The following is a 23,764-nucleotide window of genomic DNA, read 5'->3' on the forward strand; positions in this document are numbered from 1 at the left end:
CACAACCTCCAGTTTCTGCAGCCAAAAAATAGTAATCTGAAAGGTTTTCACATTGATTGGTAAAAATTTCCTCCTGAAAAAAATTCTCCACTCCAGTCCTTAATTTTGTAAACATTTATATATTGAGATATTGTGAAAGATAAAGAAAGTGGAAATAGAAATCGCAAATGAACAGTGTCTCCCCAGTTTGGACGTTTCATTCTGATGACCTCGAGTGGTCCGTTTTTGTACTGTTAATGCTTCCTAGTGGAAGTTGCCGATCTCACAACTCCGCCATGACCCTTCAAAACCCCAACCTTCATCCACTAAGGAAAATGTCCCTTCTTGTAAAAGCATTCCACTCGGGGGTTATCCGCGTCATGCCCACGGCTCATGGCCTACACGTCCCCGAAAGTGCAACATGAGAGAGCGGCCGAGGTTCGCCGTGTGCTCAAAAGCTTCCAGTGAAGAGTAGGAAGAGGAAGAAGCAGAGAGAGGAGAGTATAGACGAGTAGAACCAGCTGGCCGGTGTTGAAGCGAGGCCTTGGTCTTTAGATTCGGCTTACCCGTCTGCAGAGGAGGGGGTGGACAGCCGGTGGAGGACAGGTGGTGTAAGGAGGTGGCAAGGGGCCAGGTTTGATCCCTCTGGTCCTCATATAGGACAGGAACTGGTCCGGGATTTCGGCAAGTACTTCCTTAGCCAGGCGAGCCATGCTGAGGATATGGTTTCCTCGTCGGTCAATGTAGTCTCTGAAAGGAACGAACTGTGGAGAAGAAAGGAGAGGAAACAAGGACAGCAAATGAGACAAGCAGAGGAGAGGAAATACAAGAAAAGGAGAAAAGGAGAGAAAAGGAAAAGAGGTGAGGAGAATAAACAAAGAAAGGAAACAAGAAGAGGAGAGAAGATAAAAAGAGGAGAGGAGAGAATATGGTTAGATAAATATGAGACAAGACAAAAGAACAGAATAAAAAGAACACAGAGGAGAGGGTGTGTATAGTTTAGAGAAATGAGACAGCAGGTGGAAGACAGAAGAATGGCAGACTGAGAACAAGAGCACAGCAGAGGGTCAAGCAATATGACCTTTTCCCCCATTAATCATAAATATCACATTTCTCTAAAGACATTCTGCTGAGCAAAACAGTCTCACAGCCAGTCATCCATGTCCTCTGTGGGAATACTCTGTGTGTACCTGAACAATGTCCCTCTCAGCGTATCGTCCTTGGGATGAGATCCTCTCCTCGTCCCCGTCCAGCTCGATCATTTCTGAGAAGGGGAGCACATCAGTCACGCCCTGTCAGGAGACTTGAACAGCCATGTCAAAGCAACGCTGAGCAAACATGGCACTCAGTTTGTGTGTTTTAATCTGCTGAAGCCATTAGCATGCCACTGAGTTACATTTCCTTAGAGTGTTGGTAATGCCAAACGCGGCATGAGTACACAGAATGTGCGTCGCTGAGCGTGAAGCCAGCGAGCCGTAAGCTGCACACAACTGTGTACGTAGAGCGCTGAAACACGCTGGAATATGTTTAAGCAGAGCCCAGCGATGTGCACCATGGGGACATCATGCAACCGTGCATACTGACTTCATATAGCGTGACAATTGTTGAAATCCCGTTGACTTTGCAGGCTAATTGCTCATTGTGAGTGTTTTTACCGAGGACTGCTCCATGAATTGTAAACAAGACAACACAAGAGTGAGGTTCGAAACATGGCCACTGTCTATTTGGAAAAAAAGAAAAAAAAAGCACCACCTCTGGTCTGACAAATGAGAATTCTCACATCCACTTAACCTAAGAGTCAGTGGAGGAGAAGGAGGAGGGGGAACTAAAGGGGAAGGGGAACGGAGGAGAGAGGTAAAGAAGAGCTGCACAAGGAAGGGCTGAACCGTGTGGGAGGCAAGATAGGAAGTAGAATGAAAGCGATGGATTACTGCATGCTAATAAACACACATAAACACACGCACACGTCTGCACGAAAAGCACACACATGCACGTGATCTTCACCGTGCTTACCGTCAAATTCCGCTGGTCCGACCCCGACTATTATAATTGACATGGGCAAAGATGCAGCCTGTAAAGGGAGGAAGGAGACAAAATAGGCTCATCAAAGGCGGGGAAAGAGGCAGTGTTCGTTCTTTTCACCCTTTGCTATCTTTAACGCCGCAGGCTGTCAGTGAAATACCCCTGCGGATTACTAACTGTAAGCTAACAGTCTATAGTGAGGAACCTCAATAGCAAAAATTCAATGCAATTGTAATGACAGACGGGGTTATATCCAAATCCATCTGGCCTCTGCAGCCGGTCTCATAAAGCCTCTCGTCCAGCCAGAGTTTTCTAATTTCATGCATCTACAACTTTTTCTAAATCTCCCAAAGCTTGACAGCTTAAAAATGACTCCCATTTACATCTTCCTCATGCCCTGAGCCGCAACTGAACTTCTGCCCCGCATCGCAATATTGTTTATTAAATCTTGGCCAAGTGGGACAACAAAGTACAGTTCGAGTGATGAATGATGAATGAAGGTTTTTTAGTGTTTCATAACTTCCCGTGGTTATTAGGCGGATGCTCAAATTGCTTGAGATATGAGGGGCATGGATCCTCTGCAGGCTAGTAAATAATTACTCTCCAATCTTACTTTACAATAATATTACATCACACGGACACATGGGGGGGTGGGCTGCGTGATGCAGAACAGCAGGAGCACAGGCCACTGAGGCTCCAAATCTATGAAAAATCATCACACACATTAACTCTGATCACTCTAATTAGAAAGCATAGTTATTAGAGCTGAACAAGGCTGTATTGTTTATTTTTTTTGTGTGTGTGTGTGTGTGTGTGTGTGTGTGTGTGTGTGTTGGGGGGGGTTGACCTGGCTGACCCCCTGTTCCCTCATTAGTGAAGATGAGTATAGGGTAAAGTGAAGCACTAAAGGAGAAGGACATGTCTTCATATTCTCTTTCAAAATTTTTGCTTGTTGGGGTCTCCATTCATGATTTAATCGTGGCTGAACCTCCAGGTCTCCTCACATGTAATACAGTAAATTAACTGAATGAATATTAGAATACAGCACATGACCTGCTGCTGTCCATGACACTGTAAATGCCATTTGTTATTGTTTACAAGTTAAGATATTTTTGGCAACACAAAGTCTCCCGTCTTACCAATAAAGATGGAACACTCAAACATACAGTACATAGACTGAGTTTAAATCTGGTACTGTACATTGACTATGGACTCCTTGGTCTGTGCCATGTCCGTGATCACGCCGTCAGAAATGATGAGCAGGATGAAGTACTGTGAACCGTCCATCACTGCTGATGCATACCTGCATGAAGACAGGGCAAGAGTCAAATAAGTAAAAATAAAATAGAGGCAGACAGAAAGACGGCACCTTTCCACGGCCACTTTCAACCTATTAAATTAAATGTGATAGTCTGACTTTTTTTCCAGCTGAAATCTAAGTCTCTATATTCATTTAGAAATGGCACTCCTTTGATTTAACATATCAAAACCAATTTATACAGCATGAAAAGTAGGATTTTCATCAGTAGGTGGCATAATAAATTGCAGTCAAATTTCTAGTTCACAGCTGTTCAAAGGAATATGTTGGCAGCACAAAAAACTAACCAGAACTGCCAGGAATTGATGCAGAGTTTTGATTTTTAGCAGTTTTACAAGCCTGAGGAGCTTAAAAGTTGAACCCCAGCTCGTGGTTCAGTGGAAGCTTCACATGTAGATGAAAATGTTGTGATCTATACAAATACAAATCTGAGGTTACAACTTTTTCTAACTCCATGTTAAGAAAATCTCATGTATACATAGATCAGAATTTAGCCACATCTGTTACATTGTTGTCAAAACAATCTCCTTACACACAAGCACAGTCTCAGAATGAATTTCCATCCATCCACTGATGTACACTGGCCATGCAAGTGCCGATGTAAAGGTAACAGATTGGCAGTTGGCTTTTTAGTTACAGAAAATACCACAGAAATTGCAAGAACGATGACCAGAGATTTCTTTGCCTGGGCTGATAAAAAGGTGAAACTGTTACTATAAGAAACACATGTGTACACATGAGTGTAAGGTAGTCAAGGCAGCAGAGGACAAAACAATCTTTGCAGAGCAAATATAGCAACATACAGTATTAGAGCGGTAACAGCTGGGAGCATTATCCCCCACTGAGGGCAAACCATGGCAATGGGAAAGGAGTAACGCACAGAAGGAGGAAATCACAAAGGATATGTAGACCTAGCTACAGTGTTTTGACTTGACAGGTTGCGACTGAAAAAAACCCAATCAGAAAGTAAATGCAAATGTCCGTGTCATCATTTTCAAAAAGGCTCAGTTTTCGCCCGTCCAGACTAAAACACACCACAGTTTTCAAACTAAAACGAGCTGGGCAGCATTGTCTAAGGTCGCAATTTTAGGGGTTCCAAAATGTCAGAGTAGTGTAGTGGAAAAAGGTTTTGCAATTTAAAACTAAAACTTATTATTATATGGATGTAGCAGGTATTTTTGGCAGGTTTACAAGCCTGTTGATCTGAGGCTGACGTGACACGAGGCAACTGAACAGATCTCAGTTCAGTTTCAGTTTTACTTTATCAGTCAAACCTGTTGTCGTCCAGAAAGCTGTAACGTTCTTACTTTTCTTTAAGCATTTTAGTAACATTAAAAGGGATATTCTGACTTTTCTTTCCAGCTGAAATCTAAGTCTCTATATTCATTTAGAAAGGGCACTCTTCTGATTTAACACATCAGGACCAATTAACTGGCTATGAAGAATACTACTCTGCCTTTGAATCTGCTGTGTAATGCCTTCTGTGGCTCTGGAGGAGCTTTCTAAAATGTGAGAAATAACTCTGATGATGTCTTCACCGTTATCTTGGCTTGAGCTTGAGGGCTTAAACCTTTTTTAACGGAAAGCGTGAGATATAAACTGGAGGCTCAGAGTTTAAAGACATTCAGGGAGAACCCATACTAGAGAATAAAAGTCATAATATCATTCTTAATTTCCATCTCTCTCACTAATCAACAAACTTTATGGAAGTACAAAATGAACTCACTATATTAAGTATCACTGTAATACCCCCCTGTGTCAAACCACATTGCTGCTGCAATTACCTTATTACAAAACACCCTTGTTAGGCTATTAGCCCACACTGATCACTTCATCTAATGTTATTTAAAACCGCCCTGTGGTTGTATGCTTCTGCAAAAAGTCAAGCTGCAGTTATATGTCGCCATGACAGCTGACAGACCTTCAAAGAAGAAACTACAAACAGGAATGCTTCATACACATCTTTAACCCGCCAGCACAGAAGATCTGTACGATCAGTACAGTTCAGTACAGTTTTAAGATGGACATCCAAGATGTCACCAAATCAATATCTGTCACAGTGAGGTTTACCTGTGACCTTTTAGATATAAAATGTCATCACTTCATCATTTTACCTATTAGACATTTGTGTGAAGTTTTTCATAATTACTGCATGAATTATTGAGTTATGGCCAAAAACGTGATTTATGAGGTCACGACGACCAACAAAATCGAAACAGTTCATCCTTGAGTCTAAATGGAAGTTTGTGTCAAATTTGAGGAATTTTACTCAAGAGATATCGTGTTCACAAGAATGGGAGTGTACGTACGTACACTCATATGGATGGACAACCTAGAAACGTAACACAGTCAGCCATGACTGTCGCTGCTGCAGAGGCATGACATGACAAATGGTCCAATTAGACAGTAAACACCTGTGCCCAAATAATGTATGCAATGCCAAATAATTTTTTGTTGTTGTTGTTGATCTTAAAAATCAAGATTATAGTTATTTAAAGCATTATGTTTACAGTTATATGTAAGTGTCTTTGATTTTAATAATCAAGTGCTGTTGTTTTTTAATCTTTATTGAAACAGGATGCATTAGAGACACCATGGTTTAAACAGACAGACACACCTTTGAGTCAAGCCTACTTTTAATCTCTAAATTTATAGTAAATCAGTTTTCTGTAAACCAGGGTGAAATATTTAAAGTGATGTCACAGGACAATATTTTTAAAGTATATTAGATAACAGTCTTACGCACACACAGTTGGACAATTAGGAATATGACGTCATTTTGTGTCAATATATATATATTTTTTTCCGAGCTATGTCTTCCTGGGTTTAGGTCAGATGCTCCACAGAAGTGAGTGCTGAACAATGCAGCTATTCTCAGGCTGAGTGGGCGGATGGCACTTGGGAAAGGAGAGAAAGAGAGAAAGAGAAGAGAGAGAGAGAGAGAGAGAGAGAGAGAGAGAGAGAGAGAGGAAATTTGAAAGCTGATGATGAAAGGTGGGAAAAGTGCTTGTTACAGTCAGTCTTGACGAGATCTGGGAATATGAAACGTCAGATGGAAGTTGGAAAGTCCTGTACTACAAAACAACACATTACTTTTAATCAGTGGTGAATAGTGTAAATTGAGCAAGAGCTGCAGGCAGTTTCTGGTAGTATCTACAAGAAGTATATATTATGTGTTTTAAATATTTAAAACAACAGGAGAGCTTTTCTGCATTCATAATGTGTTGTTTCTGTAAAAACTGTACTGCACTTGAGGGCCCTCATTTCTCTCATTACAGTGTTTTTTTTCAATAGTGAAGCACTAGTACATATTTTCTTCTTGTATCTGTTGAGATTCATTTACTGTTTATTTGTGAAATGGTGGGAGGTGAGACATTTACTGCTATTCAGAGCGCTGTTTCTTCAACTGTGAGGTGAGATCTGTTTAACGGATCCTTAAGGCAGCCGGTCCTGCAGACTGGTCACCCAGACTGTTGCGTTTGCTGCTCATGTAACAATGAGTATTGATTCCTCTCAGGTGACGGAACTATTAGCACATTTATTTTACTCTCCTCCCTTTGCTTCACAGATCGCTGTCCAGCAGCCCACACACACACGGCTGCTACATCAACAAAGCAGAACAGTAAATGTTTGTGGTGGCTTTGTACTCCATGACATTTGCGCTGTGATTTAGCCTCTTGTTTTTCATGCCCGGCTGTGATTATAGTGGACCTACCTGGCCACATGGTTAATAACGGGGGAGAAGTGGGTGGGTCCATAGAGACGCACAGATTTGAGGCTCTGGTAATAGGCCTCCATCACCCCCTCGATACCGTTGCAGTATGGATTCTGTGGATTACCATTCTGCACAAAAACACAAAGAGAAAATTACTTAAGTGCAGAGTTTCTGAATCACTGTGAGAGAAGTCCAGTAGTAGAGAACAGAAGGCCTCGGGGTGTCTTCAGATATGCCTGTGGGGAACTTACTTTGACTAGATTTGTGTTTAGAGAAGAAGACAAGAGCCATAAACACCGTTCTTTATGACTTGGCAGCTCGAGAATAACTAAGCTTGTGGGAGGGGGGTTGGCAAGCTGACACTATGCTGAGGTTTTTGTGTGAAGTTGGCTCCCTGACAGCAGTACAGTCATTAAATACAATCACGTAAGATAACATTGACTGATTTAAATTCCTGATGGCCTTAATTTTGCGGCTGTACTTAATTAATACTTTACCCCCAAAATGATCACTCATATATCACTTATCCAGTGTTACGTTGAATTCATTAAGAAAACTGTTTTTCTCACATGCCTCCAGTGAATGCAGAATCCAAAAACAGATATTCTTGATGAATTGCAGTCACAGGGGTCCTCAATCAATCCAAGTCTCATTCATCCAGACGTATACTCAGCACTTCCCCAACAGACAGGCCTTTCCAACGGGGAACTGAACTAAAAGTGAAACTTATCGATGCTCTCTTCAAAGCCAGACTTCTGTGTCAAAATCAGTAAATTTACTTCACTGAACACAGGTGCTGCTGGTCTACTGCTGTCTCCATCCGTTAAGTAGTTTGTGTTGTTGTGGTGTTTTGAAGGGTTAGTTTGGATAAAGTAAAGGTCTGTTTTTTTCCTAAATGTTTTTTTTTAAATCCGTTATCCAAGAACAAAAAAAACATTACACAGAGAAATCTTGCACACTGAGTCTGATGCATTTTATTGTGTTATTAGTTGCAAAAATTTTCAATACGATATAAAATGCATCTTTACATTTCCGCCCTCGCTTCTCTCTGCTGTAGTTGCCTATCTTGCCGTGTACGCCTACGTGTCGTAGATTAGATTTGGCACAGCTGCAACCTGAAGGTGTGAGCTTTCCTCCCTCTCCACATTTTCACTCTGTGTGTGTGTGTGTGTGTGTGTGTGTGTGTGTGTGATTCACCTCTTTCTCTTCATAATCAATCACCTGAATATTAATATCTGACCTGTTAAAAGTGAGCTATCTGAATTACGAAAGCATGCTATCGCTCCATTCGCCCGTCTTGTTGCAGGTATCAGATGTGTCCCACCATCACATTTTCTTCATTGATTCTCGGTCAAACAACTCTCTCTCAGCTCTTGACGAATGCTAATGATGCAGAATAATCAAACCTGTTCTGAAAATGTTAATGACAGTCTAAAGTTTCAGACTCAAGTGTCCAATCGTGATTGACATGAAGTGAGGTCGTATTTATTTTTAGATGCGCAACAATTTTCGACGAAGAGAAAACAGCGTGTAAAGGGCTGAGCGGCTGGGAAGTACTGAGCGTATGACAAATGAGACTTGGTTTATACTAAATGAGTTCTGTAAGAATTTGTAAACTGATGTTTTGGTTTAGTTTTGCTGTTGTTAAACACAAACCCCAATGACTTCAATTCATCAAGAATGTTCTAAGTTTTTGGATTCTTTGTTTACCAGAAGCATGCAAGACAGATATTTTTCTTCACAAATTCAACATTTCAGAGTCACTGATACACAAATGATCATTTATAGGTTCCTATGAAGTATATCTTCTTAATGAGGGACATGTAACCTTGAAAAAAAAAAGAGTGGATTTTAGCAGTTAACTCCAAAATGAATATCTTTGTGTCTACTGATCATCACGTCAGTAGAAGCTCTGTTTAATCAGGGATAAATGTCTTGTAACTGCTGCAGCACAGATCTGCCAAATCCTTCCACACAGAGACAAGTGAGAAAGCCTTTCGTCTTTGTCTTTTTCTTGTGTGCAAGGGCATATTTAAAGACAATGGCCTGATTCTGTTGTGTCTGTGGGTTTGATTATGCTTTAATGTAATTTCTGGAACTCTAAAAAAGCAAAACCAGAACAATGATGAACTTTTTTTCCTTCAGCGTGAGAAGTATCTTCAGCCATTTTCCTTTATTTCCATGGGTGTTCTTTTATACATCACCAGAGAACAGTTTACATACAGTGAGTCACTATCATTGATTTAATGTCAGCAAGTTAATATTTTAAAAAATGTGTTATGTTCAAGGGCAATTAGAAAAACTTGCATACAATACGTCTCCTACTGTTCACATATTCTAACACTATGCATCAAAGTTAAAACCAAATTGAATGCAGTTTGTTTTGATATTCAGAGACACTGGAGCTGAAGGGAGTGTAATAATAAGAACCCCCTTGAAGGATAATTAAAAAAAAAACAAAAACTATTTATATGCCTTTATGGGAAAATGGCTGGGATGCAATTACATTTATTTTCAAAGAAACAGCATGTTTGGCAGAAAATTGCAGGATAATAGGATTACACGCATGCTCAAAGACATAAAAATGGCCTCCCGAGGGTCAAAACATTAATAATACTCCAATGTTATGAAAAATATTACCCAGTATAAGAGGCTGTGGAGGGTTGCAGGCCCTTTAGGATGTTAAATCCAATCTTACATTTAAAAATATCACACATATTTTAGGGAAATGTTGGCAGTTTATTCTCCTATTGCAGCATTTCAGTATCCTGGGCAAGCCTGTTTGCATTTTAAACTCTGCATAAGAAATGGACCAGGAGAAGCATTATGGGAAAAAAAAAACATTTTGGTGAGATACAGACAAAACATAATTAGCACTGTCTCAATTGCCTGACAAATTCACATCTACTGGCTTCAATTCTTGTTTTAAGATGTCTAAACAAAGTTGTTGCCATGTTTTTTGCAGTCTCCACATCCTTTGCAAAAAATTTAAACTGATGTCTGGTTGACTGAAGTTATCCACAAAGTATCTCACAAAGAAGAAAACAATACAGTATTTACACTGTCCATATGTTTTGGGCTTTCTAATTATCTCGGTATGAAACCATCTTGACTAACTCTGCTTCGTTTGCTCGTGAGTGCAAACAGAGCACATGAGACTCCTTTACTTTGTAAATGGAGCTTGCATAATTACGTCGGATTCAGTAGTGGCTTTCTCCCAATGCGGCTAAACAGCTGCAACCATCCTTTTTAAGAGCCGACTAAGTTAAATCCTTAATGGTTAGATTAATGCATATGCGTCTTGTCTCGGAGGTTTGGCACCCCTGGGGAAGCTGTTACACAACGCTGAGCAGCTGTAATGGCTATATGCCTCTGGAGCAACATCTGGGAGTGACAGTAGACCAGGGAGAGGATTATGGGTGGCTGAGGAGTGGTCAAGACATCTAAAGCCCCGGAGCGCTTGACATTGGCAGAGTGGTAAAGTATGGATGAATGGATGGGTGGAGGCTGAAGATGAAAAGATGCACGGTAAAATGCTAATAGCGTTGAATGGAAGACGCAGCTAATCCAGATCCTTAATGCGTACTGTGTGCAGGATTTCCATAAGTTAAGAGTTATCAAATGATTGTCATACATTGTTATAATTTCCATAAAGAAATGAAACCATCTTTGTTTCTTCAGCAGGGCAAAAATGGCAGTATATATATATATATATATATAAAAAATAAATAAATAAATGTTGTGTGTTTGCACAGCCAGAACTAACTTGCTCATCTAGCTTTCATCACCACAGTGTGTGCAGGCTGAATGGATGAATTTTTGCATGTTTTTGGACAGTAAAGTTCACCACCCCACCTTAAACTGTTGTCTATAATTAGGAATTCGTGTATAAAAGTGCCTGGTTGCATGCTGTGTGTGTTTTCAGTTTACTTTTACAGTTTTTCTTTTGCATGTTTGTTTTTTTTTTTTTTTTTTACATTATTTTAATAAAAACTTTTTCACATCTTCCTTTGACAAACGTGAAAGTTGCCTGTGCGCTCACTGTAACAGACAAACTTCCTCCAGCTGGCATGAAGGCCAGTAAAACATTTATTCTCAGTGACATATTCAGCACTTGTCTGAGAATAAGTCACGTTTATTTTTTAAACTGCAGGACTGTATCTAAATGTTGTTCTAAATTGGAGCGGCATTTCACACAAGCTTCATTGCATTTTAAGATTTTGTCCCTGATCTGACTTAAGACGACAAACTATGTTAACAACTATTAGATGGATTGGCATGTAATTGGGTACTTTTGACATGTTAGCATGCTAACCTTAGCACTAACCTCCACGCAAAGCTGTGCCTGTCTACAGCCTCACAGAGCTGCTAGCATGGCTGCATTGTCCTTTCAATTCCTCCTTCTTCTATTTTAAGGTCACAATTCGATTATATTTTCGATTCAAACTTTTTTTTCAGCACTGACAGTGTGCCTTTGTTAGACTACTGAGTCTTTTGATTTATAAAGATCAACAAATCAAACAAGTTTTGTGTTTACATTTACAGGTTAAAATTCTACTTTTAAAAGACAGATGTCATCAGCTGTGATATTTTTTGTTTTTGTTTTGTTTTTTGATGTGCATATGTGTGTTGAGGGGTGTTGTGATCCCGCTTTTGATTCTCATGATCAAAACTGAAAGTTCATTTTGATCAATTTTAGATTTCGAAATGAAATTGTGACACCCTTGCAGTTACAGTCACCACCAAATTCTAATTAGTTCATTTTTGATTCCAAGTGGACATTTATGCCAAATTTGAGGAAATTCCCTCGACTGTAGTCGTGGGCAGAGGCATAAAAACAGCATGCAGAGCCAGCATATTTTCACATTTAACTAGTTAAATTAAAGGTTTATTTAGACCAAATCAGACTTGTTGATTGTTGGAACAGTGGAAATACTAAGTAGATGTTTTTTGTGTATTTTATTTTGTTTCTGCTGAGTTTAAATGACGTGTGTTTTACGATGAGTTAAGAAGACAAATAAGCAGGTATTAGTTCAGTGAAAGAAAGAAACTTGAATTCAGTCAGTTCACAGTTGTACTTTTCAGCATAATAAAGAAAACAGGTGTAAGAATATTCCATTCCTGACATTTTTTGAATTTGTTTTGTGAATTTATTCGAATAAAAAAGCTAAGAGAGCTTGTGGCATGTGGAGAAATCGCCGTTTCAGCACATCTCCCAGCTAAAACTACTGCACCTACATGCTATGGACCTTTAGTTCGAAGGATAAATGACGAGCAGATTTGTGTGGATGGCTGGATGTAAGAATAATGATAGGACTAAATTGTCTCTTACCAAAGCAAACTCGTGTGAGACCCGTCCGTCTGGGGGAAGCTTGGCACCGAAGCCCAGTGCAGGAAACATCTTGTCGCTGTCGTAGTCCTGGATGATCTCTCCGATGGCCCGCAGTGCCATGGCGTAGTCGTTCAGCTGGTATGGGCTCATGTAATGGAGCGAGGTGGGCTGGGACGGGTTGCCTGGGACCCAAATGGTTCAACAAAATATAACACACATCAGCATCAAACTGTAATTATGCCCGCTCCCCCAAGGCAGTGAGTCATATTAAAATATATAAAGGAGGGGAGTGGGTGGATGAAGGTTAAAACGCAGACTGGAGCATTAGCTGCACAAATATTTCTTCAAGGCACAGCTGCACTGGTGGAGGAAATATTCTCACTGGTTGTCTCAAACTTCAGTGGGTAATTTGAGGAACCACATTATTTTAATTATTGCTTAGTAACATGAAGCCACTATTGCAACTTGGTCACTAAGAGTATGATGAGCTACCTGCTGACCCTCTTTCCCGCCATAAATAAATTAAATAAGTAAACTTGCGATCACTTTAAAATAATGCAGGTTTGTCTGACAACTTTTGACACTACCCTTCTCTGTCCGTAAATGCAAAACGCAGCTCTTGATCATAAAAAGACAAACAGGGAATGATAAAAAAAAAAACAAAACTGCAAAAACAAAAATCCGGCTTGGTTTATTTTTGGCCCCAAATGGAAAATCGGAACAGATAAATATAAATACATGCAAGTGAATCAAAAACTGTAATTACAGTGGTGACATTAAAGGATAAGGCTGGTGTTCTATATTTTCACTTCTGTACGCTGTCTGGGGCTTGTGATCTTTCCCTAGACGTGAATCTTCAAAAATGGCTCAGAACTACATTTTTGTTTTTTAATTCATGCATTTTTCAGCAAACATTATCCAAACAGGTGAAAAAAAAGTTAACTTTTGGGGGACTATTTCTTAAGCTACAGATGAATACACATTTGGTGCTCTGTCTGTATTTCTGGCAGCAGATGGTGCGTATGAGATTTAATCAAAAATAACCTACAGCTCCTATGATCATCATAATAAAGAAACATGTTAGCCAGTGCAATAGTGTGGCTCATAAATGTGTATTTAATGGTTTCTGAGCAAGAACAGAGCTCTATGACACAGAGGAATACTAAATACAGGTTTTCTAAAGCTTAAGGTGAGTAGACTTTTTTATTGCCACTCGGAGTGAAATTCAAAGATGCTGTGTGTAACTCTGATGAAATATAGTTGATTAATGAGTCTTATTTCCAGGCCGTCAAATACAGACACTTTGTGTGGTTGTACTGAACCACAAACCCAAAGCATTGGTATTTTACGACCTCAACAATCAACTTTCTTTCTCCAGATTTAAGACAAATTTCACATCTTTGTTTATCCTTTGTTCAGTTAATTAATTTTCACAAATGTTAATCACTGCACTTATCACCTATCAGTACCTTTTATCACCTAGTTTCCAGCCTCAAATACTGTATTATGATCATTTTTGAATGTCAATGTAATTAATTTGTGCTATTAAGGCTACATTTATGGTGAATGCCTTTTGCTTTCATCCCTTTATTTTTCTATTTTCTTTCAGAAACCAAACGTAAGTCAAAGGAATCATCAATCACTGTTATGTGTTACAACAATATGGACAATAAGACATTTATTTGCCTGTGCTGTAACTCTCTGCTTTCATCCGTTATTCAATACAAACTGTCTTAGCTGACTGTGAGAAGCTGCTCTTGTCATTCTTCGTAGGTGGAGGCAAAAAAAAAGACAAAAAAAAGGTCAGTCATGTATACAGTCAGTTGTCAAATATTTGTCCAATAGTCCAACCATAGTCTCCAGCACACCTCTGTCTAATTGAGGAGCAAAACTTTCCCGCAAAGTAACGCACACATACAGGCTTTCTCCGGTTTGTAGCTGAGTCAGCGAGTTCACTGTAAAAATATCCAGGTAACATTCTCTGTCTGCAACACAGACTGTATATAGAGCTCTGTAAATCTTTATTAACAATATATGCTCTGCAACCAACATAAATGATGTCATTTTCCCTGGTGGATGCACAGCTAGTTTGCAATGAGAGGTAAGAAGGAGGAGTTGTTTTTGGATGCATCCAGAGCACGCCCCCTGGATAGCCAGAACTGGAGACCAGAAATGCAAGCCGAAAATAACCTGTAGTTCTTCCAATTATACTGACATCTCCGGTTCTTGGAAGTACTGCAAGTTTTGAGGCAGCCCCCACAGACACAGAGAACACTATAAAGCATGTTGTTTCATGTCACACTATACCCCAAACTTGAATACATGAAGTTAATGTTGAAAAATGGCAAAATAATCTTCAATGTTATAAGAGGAGAAAAGTGAACACATATTAGCAGGCACTATGTTAATGGCCCCTCTCTGACAAGCCTGCTTTGTGTGTACAACAAAAGAAATGAAAAGTTTTCTTATACTCAAAAATAACTTCTGTTAGTAGTTTTGCAAATCTGAACAACTTGGGCTCGAACAAAAACTTTTAATGCAATATTATGTAATTATATGCATAATATCACCATTACTGCAGACATTCTCAAAGACAGGAATGTAGAAAAATGATTTGATGGCAGTAAAGACAGCCACCCATTTCTCCCGTAACATAATGGCGGCTCCCAAATTGTATTACATATATTAACTTACTAAATCATCTCTCACTAAAATGAGAACATCCCTCAGCCATGACAAAGTCTTCTGCACAGAATTGCTGTTCTGTTTGTTGTTAAATTGTTGTCACTGACAAATGTGCAGCAGTTTACCTGTGGGGCCTAATAAACGCCGACTACATGTGGTGACAACGATCTGAACAGGAAATGTAATTTGAAACATATGGGTGTGGTGAGTTTCAACATAGAGCTCAAAAGTCAAAAGTAATAGATAATGTTCAAGTAACTGTCCAACTTTTAACAGCTTTCCTCTTTTTTTGTCTCTAATCGAGTTAAAGTGTCATTAGAATTAGTCATTTAAAACCGGCTGATAAGGAATTACTAAAGAGTTCACATCAAATAAAGATCCAACAGATAACCACCAAAGTTTTATCTGTTCAATACGCTAAAGGGATTTCATCAATAAGAGCAAAAGCTTTAAAACACTTACCATTTGATGCCGTGAAATCAATTGCCACTGTGAAATTAATCTGAGTCCTACAAGAGAAAACAAGTCACGTAAGGAGTTAACGTGGAACCATCAATCACGGCAGATTATACCACAGCATGCTTCAAAGCAAATAGCAGCGAGCAATTAAGCAGCGGGTTATCGGCAGCTGTCAGTCTTAATACCAGAGCTGAGAGATAAACACAGTGCGGTAAACCTCTCGACTGAGTCTCTGCAGACTCTACACAACATCACGACTGCAAGTACTCTGGATTTAATTATGTCGGTGCTTAATATCTGCAGAATCATATGAAAATATATTAGAATTTATAGTGAACTCACCCGCCTCTAATATAGTCCAGGAAAGAGAGCTCAGTGTCCACCAGGCAGGACAGCAGGGTGACCTGCCAGTAGGATAAGAAGAGGAATAAGACAAGAGAACAGAGTTTACTAATGTAGCTCCTTGTTCTCGGATTAAAACAACAATCATAGGTTTGTCATTTTTGTGATAAAAACTGGTGTCAGGCTGGTGAGGTAGACTCAACATCTCACCAACAGTTTTTATTTTGCCTCAGAATATATCTTATTCTCAAGTTTATAACAAAACCACAACTTAATTTCCAAAACAAACTCATCAAAAACATGCATGCATGCTAAGTTCATGTAACACAAATCTAACACCTGTTCAGAGCATGGCTGAAATAAGTTATCTGGATTCCAACACAAAAACTTACTGTTGGGCCCCTGTTACTACAATGCACACAGCACACTTTAGATACAAGTTTCATTAAAACCCAGTAAACAACAAATATTCCTGCACTGCGACACTCCTGGATGATTTTTCTAAATGCCTCTGAACTCTTCGGTCTCGAACAGACAGAGTGCATTACAGCAGCCTGAGCGGTGCTTTGTAGTTGTTTTCAATGACAGTGACGCTTTTTTTTCACTGCTTTTTGTGTTGCAGAGCACCTCGTGTTTCCCTGTTTGATGCACCTTGCATTTCTGCAGGAGCACCCTGACCGCCTCGAGTTAAAAAACCATCTTCATTTGCATTTTTTTCCCTTATCTTGAGCTCCTATGATGGGGACAACAATAAGTGGAGGCACATGGAGTACAAACCAGAAAAAAGACAGCTAATTCAGTCATTCCTGCTATATGTATATTTTTAAATGTAGGCTCCAAGAAAGTGGTGCGGTGTGCCTTGCGATGTGCAACCTACAAAAAGCGCTCTGTCTGATTGAGGCCTACAGGCTTCAGACACATCCTCTTCTTAGTAAAATGTACCATGTGAGCACATCATGAACTAATAAAGGTATTAGAGCTTCATTTTGAAACAAATGTAAGACAAGACCAGAGAATAATGCAGGACAAAGATGATATGGTCATTGTTGATATTGTACTTCAGTAGTCAGTAATCAATTACCAAATAAAAAAATCAAATGTTTGGGTCCAAGGGCAGTTGCCAGATTTGCCCGGTTTGCCATAACTTGTGAATTCTACATTCTGTACAATATGGATATGTGTGTGGCACCAAATCTGATCTTGCCGAAAATTTAAAAAAAAAGCACAGTGTTGCCACACAGATTTAAAGTCACTGGAAAATCTCCACAGGAAGATGTTTTTTTTAGGTTGAAATACAACATACATACAAGACATACAAGTGTAAATAAAGAAAAATAGCTACTGTGGTAGGGATTTGACAGTACACAGTGTAAACAAAAATGTTTGAAACATCTGGAAAAAAAGGTTAAAGAGTGATCTGGTATATAGTATTCGTTTGTTTTTTCTGATGCTGTCGCCTATTTGTCTTTTTGACAAAACTTTCTCTTACAATTGGTATTGTAACAATGCCCAAGGTTGAAAATAGAAAACTAAATTACATTGCTCTGAAAAGCAATTTGTGAAATTTAGTATTGGGCCTTAAGTGTAAGATGCACAAAATTTTGACTCACCGTTCCTGAGTTTTGGTACTTTTTCTTCTTCTTTCCTTTTTTCTTTGGATTTAGCACCTGTGGAGAAAACATGAGCATGAATCCACTTTGTTGTTTCTCAGTGAGCACTGAGGCATCCTGATTACTCTATTTCAGCAGCCAAAAGACAATGCTTCCAACAAAGTCAGACTAAAACCATCAAAAACCTCAAAAGTCTCCCAGAAAATTGCTCACGTCAAGAAGTTTGTGTTCCTAGTGATAATTTCATTTTGTATTACGAGTGTGCTGGTAACGGCAATATTCAGAGTTTTGAGTTCTTGTTTAGTTTAACTGACAAGTATTTCAGCCTATTATACTCTGACCTCCCTCAAATTTAGCATCACCACCCTCTCACTTCAATATTTACCTATAGTCTGTACAGCAGATGTGTAAAGGTCAACAGTTTTACAAAAAAAAAAAACTCCTTAGAGAATAAACAAAATGATTATATAATAATCATAACTGATAGGACAGACTAAGTGTGAGAAGGGGAGAGAGAGGACGGGTGACACGAAGCAATGGGTCGAGGCCAGAATCAACGACGAGGACACTCCCCTACAAAACGACAGTTTAAAGAGGTTAAGGAAGTACAGAGAAAATCCAGCACAGGGAAGATTAGAAAAAGGCAGAAATGACAAAAGTGTGACAGGCTGACATCACATTACAGCGCACGTGTGCAGAGAGAACGCCGTGCTCTTCCTGCCTCTACAGCGAGTGATTCAGGTTGTGCTTCATAAGCACCTTTGCTGACTCCTGACCTTCAGTGATTTATGGTATGCTCACACACAACTGGTGTAGAAATTAATGGATCAGGCCAGTGAACTGCGCTGAGCATGAGAAAAAAAAAGTCTGTCTTGAGGAACTCGTGGCGGTGTGTTTCGATAAAGGGGAAAATAGCATCCTGCGAAATAATTACTAAAATCAATGTATGATTGCTGACTTATTCCTCCTGCAGGAGTGGACATGCAAGTCTAATGGCTAGAATTGGATTATAGACCAAAAAGTTTAAATGATCAAGTAAGCCCTCAAATAAATACAAAACTGCCGAATAAGTATTAGGAGGTGATGTAATCCCAATGATGAGAAGCAGCAATCACACTGGATGAAATACATTTTAAATCAAGGAGAACATTTTTGTCCCGAAGTCTATGTGTCTAAATTTTGAGTGACCTGTTCAAAGTAATGTACTTTACTGTAAATGAACATAAGATTTTCTACAATCAGCAGTTCAGTGCGTGGCCAAACTCTGATGTATGTTTTTGTCCAGTTTTACTCAAGATCTTTGTTGTTGTCATCTGTTTGTTGACACGGCAAGAGGAGGAGAGAAGGTACTGTATGTTCACATTAATGTGAAAAAAACTGACGCCTCCTCCGTTATGGTCTCTATGTCCTTAGGAGGTTTTTCTGATGTTGTTCCTGTGCTCATGTGTGCACGACTGTGTGGGCAGCATAATGCAAAAAATTCAAAACTTTGAACACAAGCTTCTCTGACCTTTGTGAGCTCAGTCTGTTGCTCTATGGCAGCACTTGTGCTGCTATTAAAGATGGAGGAGAATTATCAGTTTAAGTAACACTTTAAGAAAATAAAGGGTCAAATTTATCTGATTCGAGCTTAGTAAATTTAAATATTTTTTTGGCTTCTTTTCCATTTTCTGACATTTTCTAGACCAAATAACACATCGATTAGTTGAGAAAATGATCGCTAGATTAATCAACAATTAAAATAATCGTTAGCTGCAGCCCTATCCAGAGTTAGATGACAACAAATGATCATATAACCTTAAGAAACCTTAAGACAAAAAATGCTTACATTTACTTTTGTCTAGTCTTTTTGTCCTTGTTTTTTTTTTTTTTTAACTGTGTTTATATTTCTGTAGATGTACATTGAGCACAGCAAACAAACCAGGGTGAAATTCCTCGTATGTGTGCACATATCTGGTCAATAAAGCTGATTCTGGACATAACTTTTAAGATGTCTGTACAAAGACACAAACATGGTGCAAGAGGAAGTTTTTACACAACTTCTGACTGACCACTGCATATGAATCTTCCTTGCATGGGCCGATGTCAGGACACTTAAGATTAGATATTTTTTCTGGTCCTCACTTTATAAAAGGTCTGTCTGAGGGTTAAGACTTGGTGTAAAGTAGGAATGCACCGATTTATTGGCCAATAACTTTTACAGAATTAAATGGTCTTTCTCCAAATTACATCAAGGATTTATTGATCCCCTACGTGCCTGGGTGTTGCCTTAGATCAGTGGATGTTGCTGATCTTGGCTTGTGACCAAAGTTGACCAGGCCTTTGCTGTCAGAGCCCCTAAACTGTGGGACTCTGCTGATTGAGATCAGACATCCTAAATCATTTATATGTTGCTAGGCTTTATCATCTTCCCGTGGTCATTTTGTGCTATTTCTTAAACTTTATTTCATCCTCTCGTGTTTATATGTTTTATGATCACTTTGTTCTTTGCATTTTATTTTCATGTTTTCAAATGTTTTTATTGCTGTTTGCTTTAATCTGCCATTTTTCTGAAAAGTCCTTTGTGACCTTCTTAATAAAAGTGCTATGTAAATAAAGCTAGAAGCCTATTGGCAAATGAGATGACATTCACCAATGACAGTGGCAGATGCTTTTACTTCTCTCATGTCTATTTTGCACAGGCTAAAATGCAGGGCTGAAGTCTAAAGGCTTCCCATTGTCCCGGCGACAATAGAAAACCAGTTTGGGATGAACAGAGCTATTTATATACAATATATATTTTTTTACATAGACAGCAAGGGCCCTTGAGAGCAAGCTCTCATTTGCAAGGACGCCCTGTTAACAAGATAAAATCATTACAAAATCATTACAAACTTAGTTATACATAAACATGCTTCCATATGTACATTCATACAAACATACAAACATATTAACATACGCACATGCATACAAACATAACAAATAAAAGACTAATTGAAACAAATACAATTTATGCGAAATGTGTCCTCTAGCAGAGCTCTGAATGTTTCTATGGGGACTAGTTGGTGCAGTTTAAAATTAGATATTCATGGCCGATGGCCAGCACTAACTGCTGATGAAGGCCCAGAATTTCACAATTGACGCATCCCTAATTTAGAGGTTAAATTAGGGTCAGGATAGAGTAAAGGAAAGGGCTAGAGGGTAAACAACCATAACAAAAATGAAAGTACGTGTGTGTGTGTGTGTGTGTGTGTGTGTGTGTGTGCGTGTGTGTGTGTGTGTGTGTGTTTGTGTGAAGACTGTCACCTCATAGATGTGGAACTGTGACTGGCTTCTGCACATTTCTCTGTAGCTGGTACTGAAGTCGCCAATAAAGTCATGGCTGTAAAAAAACACATAGTCACTTTTACTCCAAGCTAATAAAAACACTTATTGTTTTGCAAAATGAGAATCATTGCAGTGAGAAAAAACAAAAAATAAAACACCACAATAACAAGAATCAAAGAATCCACAATAACCTCAAATGTCTTAATTCCTTTACAGTGTATTCACATCGTCAAAGTACAGGAGAAATCAGAGGTATCCCAAGCTCTTTGGTTACTAAAGGCGTGGGTGTAGAAACCAATTTCATGGAGATAATTAGCGCAGTTGAAATCGGAATCAGCAATTTGTGGGAGCTCAGGGCAAAACGCCCTTGAAATGTCAAAAACTGCCTGCGAAATTAACAATGAAGTGCCCTTGAACACTGGGAATTCAATTGCTTCAAAAGATAAACACGGACTTTATTCTCTGACTGCCTCTATGAAGTTATGTGTCAAGAGACCGTTCAGGCAGTATTAATAGTTAATGTACGTTTAAAGCAGCTGGGAGTGTCGTCACATATTGCTCTCTACAGTTATATTTTTCTACTGTATTTACTGCAAGAGTGGAAAACAAGAGGTTGTGTTTTTTTGTAGTGTGATCTGTGACTTTAATCCCACATGTCCATTACTTTGCACATATGCTCTGGTATTTTCAGGGCTTTTGAGAGCATACAATATCAATGTCATCAGCCAAAAATCTTAACTCTTAGAAACATATGTTGGATTGATAAATAAAGAAATAATACAGTAACCACAATATATAGCTCATAAGGAATTACATCCATTCTGCTCCAGGGTCTTGCTGCAAATGGTAACTGTGCAGCAGGATGTCAATAAGCTGATGATACTGCATAGATGAATCATAACATTATCGTTTTACTATTACAGTACAAAGGAAAGAGCGTTGTTCCCTCACCCTCCGTCTCTGTCCCAGTCGTACACCTCCACCTTAATGCTCCTGTAGGGGAGGAGAAGAGGGAGGGAAATCCCATTAAAAAAACAATTAGCACTGCTGATTTACAGTCTTTCTGCTTAAAATGCTGTGAACTGGTCCGTGGAAGGCCTGAGTTCCTGCAGAAAGTGGACGAGTCAACATAACGCAGAGGGGTAAGTTTTTTTTTTCATGGTTGTTATCAGTATACCCTGGTGTAACCCAGACAAATAAAAAAAAAGAATTAGAAAAATGTTATGATACATAAGAATTACGAGGCACTCAGACAGCACATAACACCTCCAAAGCTGCTTTATAATCTGTATTAAAATGAAGTGATTTTCATGAAGATCTTTATGGGAAATATTTCTATGTTTTAAGACCCCTAAGTGTTTGTGTCATCAAAGAACTCATGGGTCATAAATGACTTGGTTGTCTAAGAATATTGTGCATGGTCAATGTAGCACTTTATCTATTAAAGGTATACCATGCAGAATTAAAAAAAAAGAACAAAAAATAAAACTACAGACGTATTTAAGTTTAATCTTTCTCTATCATCACCTATGACCCATTATAGGCGTGTGGCGGTATATTTATTTTTCTTATTTTGCTGTGTTTGGGACGTTCTTCGGCACAACATGCAACTAACAGGTGCCAGACCATAAGCGGCACCGGTTCTTGTAAAAGCTATGAAAACAGTAGATACAGTGTTGAAAATAACTGAAATACAGTGAGGCGAAACACCAAACGGACAAAGCTCATTCAAAAACAAGAGAAATTCTGTAATTGACTGTCTCTTTCATTGGCGATACTGTGAACAAAGAGTAACCAACAATTCCTGCATTGTATTCCCTAAAATTTTCATTTTACTACCTAAAACGACAATTTTTGGCTGCCATAAGGCATCAGTGTCGAAATGTCGAAAGCTGATAATTACTGTAACATGGCATGAAAATGGCATTAGACAGGGGCACATGGTCAAATTTGGCCTAAGAATGTTTCTGGATTTTGGGTCTATATGTTAAATGAAGCTTTAGATTTCTGTTGATGCAGTGCTACATTAGCAAGGTTTAGCTTGCTTCAGCATTGCTGTTAGTCACTGTAAACAAAACCGGCACAGTGCAGTGCAGTTGTACTTGCTTTGTTTCTTGCCATGGTAGTTTTAATCAAGTTTAAAAAAGAACTGATAAAACGCTCAATAGAAAGAAACTTAACTAACTTCAGCTTTTTTATGTTAGATCGTCATCTGAGTAAGTTTGTACTAATTAAGGACAAACTTTGCCAATTTTCAATCAGCTCTGTGTCATCTTTGTGTGTGCAAATAAATGGTGTTGGGCTCCCCTCATGCCAACAACAGCTTGAGCTCCCCAGTCATCCACCAGCAAAAGGGAAACATGTCATTGATGACTGAAATGCATCATCCGCCAGACCTTTGCCACCGTTCATCTGCAAAAACTGCCCACACTGTGATGACACAGGACTGGTTGAAAATTGACAAAGTTTGCCTTAAAAGGTTTCGGCACTTGTTTGCGTAAAATTTAGAAATTTTGGGTACTTAACACTGTTACCAGCAGCTGCAGGTCTTATTTCTTCAATACTGTATCTGTTATGTAGAAAGTAGTAAGCTCGGTATGTGCAAGCAAAGCTGACACTAGATTTTTACATAAGAGTCAAATTTGACTGATTGCACCCTTAAAAACTCAGTTAAATGAAAAATGTATTCTATCAATCTAGCTGTTGTGTAACATTGTCAGTGAAATGGTTGTTTGTCTCCTACAGTACCTGTCATAGTCTCCGTTACACAGCGCCCTGACGGGAATTTTAAAAGCCTGCCACACCGGATCCAGAGTGTTCTTCACCACCTCTGTTTTGTGGCAGATGGTATACCTGTGAGTGAGAAACACAACGCTTTAAACAGACAACAAATGTACCTTAAAGACCAACTACAACCATATTTAGTCATCCCTTTATGTAGTTTGTAAAAAATGTCAATGTGTTTTCTAAATGTACTGTTGATAGCAGCAAGTTGC

General features: G+C 39.0%; 1 protein-coding gene across 1 annotated transcript in view; it reads right to left on the reverse strand.

The window, feature by feature from the left end:
* Positions 1-530: 530 nt before the first annotated feature.
* Positions 531-23,764, reverse strand: part of LOC121950125 (copine-8-like) — a 77,528-nt gene continuing 54,294 nt past the window's right edge. Inside the window, exons 10-21 of the mRNA XM_042496043.1 lie at positions 23,517-23,621; positions 21,720-21,761; positions 20,748-20,823; positions 17,463-17,519; positions 15,853-15,914; positions 15,514-15,560; positions 12,367-12,548; positions 7,035-7,162; positions 3,202-3,304; positions 1,993-2,050; positions 1,170-1,243; positions 531-743 (exon numbers count right to left, since the gene is read on the reverse strand). Of these exons, the coding sequence (XP_042351977.1) occupies positions 531-743; positions 1,170-1,243; positions 1,993-2,050; positions 3,202-3,304; positions 7,035-7,162; positions 12,367-12,548; positions 15,514-15,560; positions 15,853-15,914; positions 17,463-17,519; positions 20,748-20,823; positions 21,720-21,761; positions 23,517-23,621 (1,147 nt within the window). The remainder of the gene's footprint in view (positions 744-1,169; positions 1,244-1,992; positions 2,051-3,201; positions 3,305-7,034; positions 7,163-12,366; positions 12,549-15,513; positions 15,561-15,852; positions 15,915-17,462; positions 17,520-20,747; positions 20,824-21,719; positions 21,762-23,516; positions 23,622-23,764) is intronic.

The sequence above is a fragment of the Plectropomus leopardus genome, chromosome 11 (assembly GCF_008729295.1).
Source record: "Plectropomus leopardus isolate mb chromosome 11, YSFRI_Pleo_2.0, whole genome shotgun sequence".
NCBI lineage: Eukaryota > Metazoa > Chordata > Actinopteri > Perciformes > Serranidae > Plectropomus > Plectropomus leopardus.